Raw genomic sequence first — 11,633 nt, 5'->3', positions numbered from 1 at the left:
TCATGTTATGCTTTAGCTATTGAAAAATAGCAGATCTACAAGCTCATAGCGCGCCACCGAGTGGCGCGCTACGAGCTTGTAGGTCTGCTATTTTTGAAAAATCGAAGAACGACTGACATTTTTTTAGAATCTGATCTCAGGTCAGAATGGGTTCATCAGACCAGTGTGTGTCCAGTGGAAACCTCGTATGAATCTGATCTCAGGTCAGAATGGGTTAACACCTCAACAGAAAGAACACAAGACATAAACAGGCAAGTATGGCTGCATATATTCAGAAAGCAAAACATAACCTCCAGGCGATTTACACTGCAATTAGCAAAGGATTCTTTACATTGGATCAAACGCCAGAAGCAAACATCAATGAACTGGACAGCGTCGAAGAATGAACGACCCGACGGTACAAACATGCCTACCTACCTACCTAAACATGGAGGTGAGATTATGCCACATATATATATATATATATATATATATATCTCTACTAGCTGTGGATATAAACCATTACACACCGACGACAACGACTGGGAAATGTTATTCCCCACTAAATGGAATTATTTTAAACCGTCACGTTTGAATGCCATATCGTGTGACAATGCACATTTAAAATCAAGAAACTCAACATGTTAACATTTACAAAAGAGCCTAATGATGGCTCACCTGGATTATCTGTAGCATCAGGTACAGTATGTCTTCCAGTTTGTCATGACTTAGGGGCAGCTTACCCACAAAACCTCTCTGCCCAAGAGGTTGCATGTACCATGAAATAAGAGAGAGTGAACAAAGATTTGGCCCCAATCCCGTTCTAAACGAGTGGTTCCTCCTTGACCTTGATTTGATTCGAACGGTATTCCTTCACCATTCGCTTCATGTCTCGGTCTGGTCTGAGGTCAGTGAGTCCGAGGGGGTGCTTCACACCGAAATGAGGATCATGCTCTGACCTGAAACAGTGGTCAGTCACTGTGAGAATACATGAACCAAGTCCCTCCCCAACAGGCACGTTTAGCAACGGTTACTTCTCCTTCTCACCCAGTGAGATGCATGTTAAAGGACGGGATTTCTCCACAAACAAATCGATAATTTCAGTAGCAAGAGCTTGAAAATGTCTTCTAAATCTAGTCAACCAGGCCTGCAGTAGGCTAGTATGCACTGGACAAATGTCTTCTGAATCTAGTCAACCAGGCCTGCAGTAGGCTAGTATGCACTGGACAAATGTCTTCTGAATCTAGTCAACCAGGCCTGCAGTAGGCTAGTATGCACTGGACAAATGTCTTCTGAATCTAGTCAACCAGGCCTGCAGTAGGCTAGTATGCACTGTAGGACAAATGAGCATGACATTATTTCGATGAACTAGAAATATGAGAAAATGTGTTGGGGCGAAACGGTATCCAACTCAATCGTCTCATAAGAACTGTGGTCCAAAATAAACTGTCTCGATATTGCGATATTGTCAGGGAGGCGTCTCTGTATCGTTATATTGTCAGGGAGGTGTCTCTGTATCGTTATATTGTCAGGGAGGTGTCTCTGTATCGTTATATTGTCAGGGAGGTGTCTCTGTATCGTTATATTGTCAGGGAGGTGTCTCTGTATCGTTATATTGTCAGGGAGGTGTCTCTGTATCGTTTACGACAGTCAAGCCCAACGCGGCAACGCCTGGAAAATAGAACAGCGGCGTATCGGAGCGTCAGGCGAGGCGTATCGGAGCGTCAGGCGAGGCGTATCGGAGCGTCAGGCGAGGCGTGAACACACGTCGGACGCCGCCGGTGTGGGATAGATTCATTGAAAATAACGGAGGCGGCTGTTTTGACGCGCGGCGTTCGCAGACGGTGTGTGTTGGGCTTCAGTCAGTCATATTTCATACATTCCGTTTCTAGCGAAACTGTAACTAATTCAGCAGCAGTGACATTAGTGTTTTCCCTCAGTCAGTTGATTCTTCATATGAGTGAAACGACCGGGATAACAATGCAAATAAAAAGTACATGAACCTGTGGACTTGGCGCCCTCTACCGATATTGACGTCAGACTTCGGTGCTCTATTGAGAAGCTATTTGGACTTGTTTCAGTCAGCAGGTCAAAACAACCTGTGGTGATATTCAGGGTTGGATTTGCTGAGGGTGGGAGAGGTCGATGATTTGATGTTTTTTGGGAAATCTACACTGCCCGAGTGATACATTAGATATTTATGTTTGAAAATATATTTTTTTGTACTAATTTTTGTTATTCGTCATACAAAGTCTATACTGTAGGGTAAGTACTAAGTAGTACTGTACTGTATGTGCCCTGCAGTATGGCTGGCTCCCACAGTATGGAAGCCAGCCGAATGTGATTAACTGTTGTGTACTCACGTTTTGAGGTGATTCTCGATGGCCTTGCGCTCGTACACCGTTCCATGGGTTGTTTTAACGGGGTCGACAAACATCCTCCTGCTCAGTGGACACATCAGATGTGGGGGTGGAGCGCCGGGAGCCTGACCCACCAGTTTCTATGAACGAGAACAGAATCAAAATGTGCAACTAATTGGTCATTTTAACCCATTCTGACCTGAGATCAGATTCATACGAGGTTTCCACTGGACACACACTGGTCTGATTAACCCATTCTGACCTGAGATCAGATTCATACGAGGTTTCCACTGGACACACACTGGTCTGATTAAACAGGCTCAGTTGCTCAGTGACCTACAACGCAAAAGGAAATAACTCCTCACCTTCTCCACGTCATCGATTGAGGTCGCTGCATTGTTCTCGGTGTTGTCCTTGGCTGCTTGATCGTAGCGATCACGGCTGGTCAAGAAGTCCTCCGCCAAAATGCTTCCAAAGAGATACATATTCAAGATAAATGGCGTATTCAATTAATATAACAATTTTTAAAAGCATTGGGTTTCCTTAAAACGAGGCCACATTTAAATAGCCTTTTTAATATAAAGCACTGTCAAATGACTTTGTATAAAATGTGCTAGATACCAGTGGTTCTCAACCAGTGGTCCGGGGACCAGCAGTGGTCCTTGAGGGGGTTCCAGGTGGTCCCCAGCTAAATGATGCAGAGTTGGTAAACAAATGGACCCTTATATAGATCTTTAACTCTTGAGAGCATAAAATGAAACCAAATTGGTTTAATTTTACGCTCTCAAGGAGTTGAACATCTGCGTTACTTAATTTACAAGAAGTCTACACGATTCATCTAGAAGAAGAAGAGTCATTTTGATCAACATTTGCCTGTTCTCTATAGCCCACCACACACCGTCTGCGACCGTGTGCGGCGCGGCGCGTTGCTGCGCGGCGCCGCCTGGAAAATAGAACTGTGTTCTATCGGCGCGCCGGGCGGCGCGCCGGGCGGCGCGGCTCCGCGCGGCGGACGGAGCCGGTGTGCGTTAGGTTAATTGAAAATAATGGAGGCGGCTGTGCGCGCCGCGCGGGGGACGCAGCCGGTGTGTGTCGGGCTTATCTCTCCTAATGCTACGACGTCAATACGGCATGGAATTGTAGACAAAATCTGATCCAACGACAACAAAATATTGTTTCGTTTTGGGTCTGAGAGGCTAAATGTCATCAAATGGTGGTTCCGTGGCTCAAACGGCGAATGAATAATGGAACTTGATATGAAAAGGGTTGGAAACCACTGTGCTATTTGCTATATACATCATTTGCCTTATATGACAAACATTTTGAGGTGATGCAATGGAAAAGTGGCTAAAATAAATGTGTCTTAACCCATTCTGAAAGGGAACCCATTTTGGTGTTGGCACTATGTTATGCTTTAGCTATTGAAAAATAGCAGATCTACAAGCTCGTAGCGCGCCACCGAGTGGCGCGCTACGAGCTTGTAGGTCTGCTATTTTTGAAAAATCGAAGAGCGACTGACATTCTTTTAATCTGATCTCAGTACAGAATGCGTTAATCAGACCAGTGTGTGTGTCCAGTGGAAACCTCGTATGAATCTGATCTCAGGTCAGAATGGGTTAAAGGAACATCGATTGGTTCCGATTACATTTTGTTTTAAATCAAAGCCTTGAAAACAACCTGTCCAGGGGGTCTTCAGGCTCGGGGGCGATGAGCAGTCCATATATGGCGTCCAAGATTTCTCTCATGGTGATTTGGGCGTTGTAGTTACGGTCAAATATATTGTGGCAGATTCGGCCCACGCTGTTGATGTTGCAGTGATGTATCTATGCTTAGGTTAAGAAAGCCTTTGTCATAATAATGCTATCAACTTTAACAACTGTACTTTCAATATAATATCAGTGTGCGTTCATGACTGATGTAATGATGAGGAGGATACACGTGTGACGAAGCGGACCAGAGGAGGTTTCACAGGATAGTCAGGACCAAACTGGCAGTAGAGCTCAAAGACTCCTGTCTCATACGGCGTGTCAGGAGGACCTTCCATGGCCAGCTTCCAGAAGGCTGAAACGTTTTGAAAAGGAACATTCACACATTTGATCCGTAAGACAAGTATACCCGTCCTATAGAGCACCGCAGTCCCGCCCCCTTTCAGAAAAGCGAGTGGCCCAGGAAATGAAGCCCAATGCATTCTCCCATCGGCACTTCTAATATAATTTATTTAAAGACGGTTACGCGCGCGGACAAAGTCAACTCGGATCGTGACGAATCATGACAATGAACACAATGTTTTGGGGCCGATCAAATCATTAGAAAGAAGAAAAGAAAGTCAGGAGACAACACTATTTGTTTTATTTTTCGTCTTATAAATTATTTGATCGGCCCAAAACATTGTGTTCATTGTCATGATTTGTCACAATCCGAGTTGGCTTTGTCCGCGGCGTAACCGTCTTTAAATAAATTATATTAGAAGTGCCGATGGGAGAATGCATTGGGGTTTCATTTCCTGGGCCACTCGCTTTTCTGAAAGGGGGCGGGACTGAGGCGCTCTATACCTACCTACCTACCTGACGCTGGGTACAGATGACGGGCAGGCTCGTCTTCATTTGCATAGTGAAAGTGGAAGGCGCATGTGGCCCTAGGGCCGCCAGTTGCCCATGTATGGCCGTAGAAGATCAATTCATTTCAATGAAATTAACCACAATTTTAAACGCCGTGGAGAACCAAAGCAGTTACTGTACAAAGTCACATGACAGACTACTCTCTCGAACCACTTACTGAAGTCGACTCTGACGGAAAGATGGAGAAAAATGGATGGGGGTCACAGTGCAGACTCTTCAACTCCTCCAGGATGCGTGTGTCCTTCTCCATGAACCGCCCACTCTTACACTCCTGAATCCTCTCTTTCAGAGCACTACACGGAAACAACAATACACTTGTTAGAATGTAATGGTTGGGAGGGAGAGGGCTGTGCTTTGGGGGAGGTTACATATACACTATGTTTAAGATAATAATGTATTGTATCTGTAAAATGAATACAGAAGCAAAACATCTGTAACACTAATAAAATAAAAATAATTTGAATTAGAGTCAAATCATTTAAAATTGTAATCGATATGTAGATCGAGTTCTTTGATGAGATTGCTTCCATTATTTACTTCTCTGTTGTTGTCGCTTTGTTCTTAAACTCCTTTGGCAGTGAAGCTTCTGGAAATTCATCATAGCCATGAATGCGAAAGAGGCTCGTGAAAACCCTCTGTAAATGATAATCAATAGCATCATTATTATAATGTGATCGATCACCTGAGCTGACAAATCATCCCCACAATTGTATCCCCCCTTTTTTTTAATGCACAGAATTTAGTGAATGTTCCGAACTGAGACAAAATGTAAATGGTCCGTTCCAATTTAAGCAAGTCCCAAGATTTATCGGCCCCCTCCTCTCCCCAGCCCTGTGTAGTAGTATAGTGTAACAAACTTGATTGAGGTATTTTGTGACTTTGGGTTTCCTCATCTCCAGAGAAAGAACAGTCTCAATCTCAAAGAGCTTCAGGCCGTCGATGCCCGTCTTTGGTTTGAAACAGCAACCACCTGAAACCACACGTGCGTTCAGATCATCAGATGTGAGATAGGCTCCAAAAGAGACAATTTGACAGTAATGCTTTACCCTACAGTACTGACCAGATAATCCAAGCAGAAATACTCAAAAGTACCTGTAGCGATGCTAATTCCATGCAGCATGTTATTCTCCACGTCTCCGAGAAGGATTGCATCCACGATGATGTTGGCGTCGATCAGCTTGGCAGCGACCGGAAATGGTTTTCCGCTTGATCTACGGGGCAGACGATCACGTCGTGATTATTATTACAATAGATTTGACTCAGTATTTTCAGTAAGGAGTACAGTACAGTACAGTACAGTAAATTTACCCAGTATCATGTCCATCTGTAAGACATATGATGCGAAGTCTGCAATCTGGGAACTCCATCTTGACCTTTTCCAACTCATTCACTCCATGGTGAAGAGCATCATAGAGCTTGGTGAATCCCGTCGCCTCCAGATTCTGAATGTGATCCTGTAAATGTATGCCATAATCTATTGTTTTCAACATCTTTTTAATGTTCTAGATATTTTTTTCTCCTGTGTACTGTACAGTTCCTCTGCTAACTCCCCCTGCTGGGCTTGGGAGGTACAGACAACCACACGTCTCCTAAAATAAATAAATCGCCAGCCAGGAGCTTCACAAGAAGGGCATAAACAAGGGGTTCACACTACCTTCATGGGAATGATCAATTCAATCATTAATTGAATGAAGTTTTTGGGGGGGGGGGGGGGAAAGAGTTAACGGCGATTAACGATTAACATCCCTAGTTCCTAGCTGACCAAACACTAGGAGTCATTGAGTTCTCAAGCTCACAATCCCCTGCCACAAATTAAACTCAACAATTACAGTGAAAAGTATTTTTGTTAGAAAATAATACTGCTCGGCAATCGATTGCACCATTATCGTAGCTTTATGTACACTACAATACAGTTCTTCCAGGAGTGCCAGAATAAGGCTGATATTGCTTGTGTATCGTTTATGACGAAAAAAGGGCATATGAAAGACAATAATGGGATTGGGATTATTACCTTGAACTTTTCCAGGTTTTCTGTGAACGTGTGGACGGTTTCCACTTCCGAGTCGAACTTCACAAGGCCGATCACATGATGGAAGTCATAAGCCATGGTCCGTGTGGCGAAGTTATCGAAGAGCACTTTGACTGCATCGATCTTCCTGATATCCACACTTCCATAACATTTCTCCCGCATGGAGGTGCTTGCATCCACTAGTACCTATAGTGAAATGAGATGAATAGAACATGGACAAAAAACATTATGAGGATACACGTGAAGCTAGTTCCATCCACCAGTACCTAGTGAAATGAGATGAATAGAACATGGACAAAAACCATTATGAGGATACACGTGAAGCTAGTTCCATCCACCAGTACCTAGTGAAATGAGATGAATAGAACATGGACAAAAACCATTATGAGGATACACGTGAAGCTAGTTCCATCCACCAGTACCTAGTGAAATGAGATGAATAGAACATGGACAAAAACCATTATGAGGATACACGTGAAGCTAGTTCCATCCACCAGTACCTAGTGAAATGAGATGAATAGAACATGGACAAAAACCATTATGAGGATAAACGTGAAGCTTCCATCCACCAGTACCTAGTGAAATGAGATGAATAGAACATGGACAAAAACCATTATGAGGATAAACGTGAAGCTTCCATCCACTAGTACCTAATGAAAGTGAGATATTAAAAAGAACACGGGTTCTACTGTTATGAGAGGATAAATGTGACATCATCAACAAATAACTAAAGTTTTCTTGTAAATGTGGTAGCCTTGCCTTATTGTCATTTTGACATGGTACTGATGACCTTTGAGTAATGGGCACGCATTAAAGGTGTACGAGTGGCGCTGATTTCTTTAAAAATCCTTTTTTCAAGGACATTTGTTATATCACACCGACCCAATAAAAAATAATATTTACCAGAATCGCCTCTTTTGGTGTCCTGCTTGTGACAAATGTATGGTCCCCTCGGCTGTCTCCAGTTCTATGCGTAAAAGTTGACAAAGTATATAGATCAAACATCGTGTGTGTCTGTGTGTGTGTGTGTGTGTCTGTGTGTGCATGTGGGGGGGGGGGGGAATTAAAGATGGTCATATTATATAGCTTTCTCCAGGTTGCAGGGGTTTTCCTGGCAAGACTAAAACGAGATGCACAAACTACAGTAAAGCAAACACAGATTCATCTCTACATAACTAGGGCTGACCTTCGATCGTGTTTGTACGAAGCAAAGCTTCTAGCTCTAAAAACTAGCCGAATTCGAAGCTTCGACAAACAGGGGCCAGGGTGTAAGATATTTTTATATCTTTACTTTTATTGTTGTCGTTATTGTGATGTTTTATTGTATGGTGTTTGAAACAAATAAAAAAATAAAATGAAAGAAAGAAAGTGTGTTGGGAGAGGGGGGTGTCATCAGTGATCAGTGATTCATGAATCGTGGAGCTCAAGCACATGGGTACAGATCAATAAGCTCTCAACATGTCATGCTGCAATGCATTGTGGGCTTGTAAATCAGCTATTGTGATATAAAATAGAATATTACAATTTTGGTCAGCCAGCCCTAAACTCTAGTAGTATGGATCATGTAAATGAAGACCCTGTACTGTAGTATTAGATGCATCTAGTTAAATCTTATACAATACATTGCCATTTACAGCAGCAGTCATCTATAAAGAATCAAACTAGTTTCAGTTATTCTCTAGTAATCTTAAATTGAACGGTAGCAAAAGTGTCGCTCTCTTTAGTGACGTTGCTTGCAGGTTCCTCTCAGTGCAGTTAGGAAGTCTCTGTCCATCTGAACACAAAATAGAAATGCAGGTGGGGAAAAACAACCATGCCGTTTTCGTGCTCAGACGCAGCCACCCACCCACCCACCCACCCACCCACCCACCCACCCACCCACCCACCCACCCACCCACCCACACACACACACACACACACACACACACACACACACACACACACACACACACACACACACACACACACACACACACACACACACACACACACACACACACACACACACACACACACACACACACACACACACACACACAGTAGCTCCGTAAGGGAGTGGGTTGCACCACTCAAAAATGTGGGTGGGGTCTATTTCTTAGCAAAGAAACGCTATGAACGCAACATTCAATCTCATTAAATGGCCATGTTATACAGTTGAATTTACCTTTGATTTTCTGGAGGACACATGACCTTTCAAAGACACATGGTAATCCAGGCACTCGGACTGGGTCACTGAAACGTACGTCTTCATCCGACCTGAGATGAATCGGCGCGTAGTTCTCAAAATCGTCTGTTTCTTTCTGCCATAACAAGAGTGAAAAAAAAGAAAACAATATCAGAAGGGTGAGGGCTACCGTAATTAGGATTTTTAGCTTTATTGTTGGATAAACCAGTAAGACCCTGAGAGGGAGAAGTGACCTCGCCACTAAAGGGGCTGGCATTGGCATGAGGGGTCAGATCAACATATGGAATGAATTCTGTACTGGCCATAATAATATATGGAGTGTCTTGAGTGTACAGGGTTTGATGAGGTCAGATCAACATAATGGAATGTCAGAACCGGTCAGCTCCATATATGAAGATGGGCTGACGACCATATATGGTGGCATGACATGTCACGAGGCGTGAGGAACCGACGGCCATATATGGTGGCGTGACGGATGTAGCGACGGACTTGACAGCTTTTGCAGGTTTTCATAGTAATCTGCGACCTACGTAAGGTCGCAATAACAAGTCTGAGTCCGTTACAATTCCACTAGGTTAATAGAAATACTGAGAAATATGAACATACCTCTGCTTCAGTGAAAATATAGAAATATGAACATACCTCTGCTTCAGTGAAAATATAGAAATATGAACATACCTCTGCTTCAGTGAAAATATAGAAATATGAACATACCTCTGCTTCAGTGAAAATATAAACATAGAAATATGAACATACCTCTGCTTCAGTGAAAATATAGAAATATGAACATACCTCTGCTTCAGCGAAAATATAATATGAACATACCTCTGCTTCAGTGAAAATATAGAAATATGAACATACTTCTGCTTCAGTGAAAATATAATATGAACATACCTCTGCTTCAGTGAAAATATAGAAATATGAACATACCTCTGCTTCAGTGAAAATATAGAAATATGAACATACCTCTGCTTCAGTGAAAATATAGAAATATGAACACACCTCTGCTTCAGTGAAAATATAGAAATATGAACACACCTCTGCTTCAGTGAAAATATAATATGAACATACCTCTGCTTCAGTGAAAATATAATATGAACATACCTCTGCTTCAGTGAAAATATAATATGAACATACCTCTGCTTCAGTGAAAATATAATATGAACATACCTCTGCTTCAGTGAAAATATAATATGAACATACCTCTGCTTCAGTGAAATATAGAAATATGAACATACCTCTGCTTCAGTGAAAATATAATATGAACATACCTCTGCTTCAGTGAAAATATAATATGAACATACCTCTGCTTCAGTGAAAATATAGAAATATGAACATACCTCTGCTTCAGTGAAAATATAGAAATATGAACATACCTCTGCTTCAGTGAAAATATAATATGAACATACCTCTGCTTCAGTGAAAATATAATATAAACATACCTCTGCTTCAGTGAAAATATAGAAATATGAACATACCTCTGCTTCAGTGAAATATAGAAATATGAACATACCTCTGCTTCAGTGAAAATATAATATGAACATACCTCTGCTTCAGTGAAAATATAATATGAACATACCTCTGCTTCAGTGAAAATATAATATGAACATACCTCTGCTTCAGTGAAAATATGAACATACCTCTGCTTCAGTGAGAATATAATATGAACATACCTCTGCTTCAGTGAAAATATAATATGAACATACCTCTGCTTCAGTGAAAATATAATATGAACATACCTCTGCTTCAGTGAAAATATGAACATACCTCTGCTTCAGTGAGAATATAATATGAACATACCTCTGCTTCAGTGAAAATATAATATGAACATACCTCTGCTTCAGTGAAAATATAATATGAACATACCTCTGCTTCAGTGAAATATAGAAATATGAACATACCTCTGCTTCAGTGAAAATATAATATGAACATACCTCTGCTTCAGTGAAATATAGAAATATGAACATACCTCTGCTTCAGTGAAAATATAATATGAACATACCTCTGCTTCAGTGAAAATATAGAAATATGAACATACCTCTGCTTCAGTGAAAATATAATATGAACATACCTCTGCTTCAGTGAAAATATAGAAATATGAACATACCTCTGCTTCAGTGAAAATATAATATGAACATACCTCTGCTTCAGTGAAAATATAGAAATATGAACATACCTCTGCTTCAGTGAAAATATAATATGAACATACCTCTGCTTCAGTGAAAATATAGAAATATGAACATACCTCTGCTTCAGTGCAAATATAATATGAACATACCTCTGCTTCAGTGAAAATATAGAAATATGAACATACCTCTGCTTCAGTGAAAATATAGAAATATGAACATACCTCTGCTTCAGTGCAAATATAATATGAACATACCTCTGCTTCAGTGAAAATATAATATGAACATACCTCTGCTTCAGTGAAAATATAGAAATATGAACATACCTCTGCTTCA

The 11,633-nt window shown here is 41.5% G+C and overlaps 1 protein-coding gene across 1 annotated transcript; it reads right to left on the bottom strand.

Annotated features, from left to right (window-relative positions):
* Nucleotides 1–732: 732 nt before the first annotated feature.
* Nucleotides 733–7,947, bottom strand: LOC308325369 (uncharacterized protein). The gene is made up of 12 exons (XM_080777853.1): nt 7,890–7,947; nt 6,969–7,172; nt 6,266–6,411; nt 6,050–6,168; nt 5,815–5,927; nt 5,495–5,592; nt 5,108–5,250; nt 4,276–4,400; nt 4,017–4,162; nt 2,705–2,807; nt 2,343–2,479; nt 733–938 (listed from the first exon to the last, which is right to left on the bottom strand). The coding sequence occupies exons 2-12, from the start codon at nt 7,146–7,148 to the stop codon at nt 803–805; spliced, it is 1,446 nt and encodes a 481-aa protein (XP_080633979.1). The 5' UTR covers nt 7,149–7,172; nt 7,890–7,947; the 3' UTR covers nt 733–802.
* Nucleotides 7,948–11,633: the final 3,686 nt, after the last annotated feature.

Source organism: Protomyctophum bolini (genome assembly GCF_963924005.1).
Source record: "Protomyctophum bolini genome assembly, chromosome: 12".
Lineage (NCBI taxonomy): Eukaryota > Metazoa > Chordata > Actinopteri > Myctophiformes > Myctophidae > Protomyctophum > Protomyctophum bolini.
Note: the sequence above shows the minus strand (reverse complement) of the source record. Positions and strands in the feature narration are given on the sequence as shown.

What these genes read in the sequence shown, in the direction of transcription:
- LOC308325369 (XM_080777853.1), bottom strand. Translation starts at nt 7,148, where the DNA reads ATGCGGGAGAAATGTTATGGAAGTGTGGATATCAGGAAGATCGATGCA. An exon ending in AAAACCTGGAAAAGTTCAAG is followed by an intron (nt 6,412 to 6,968) that starts GTAATAATCCCA and finishes ATACATTTACAG; the next exon opens with GATCACATTCAGAATCTGGA. An exon ending in CCTGAAGACCCCCTGGACAG is followed by an intron (nt 2,808 to 4,016) that starts GTTGTTTTCAAG and finishes TCTCTTTGGAAG; the next exon opens with CATTTTGGCGGAGGACTTCT.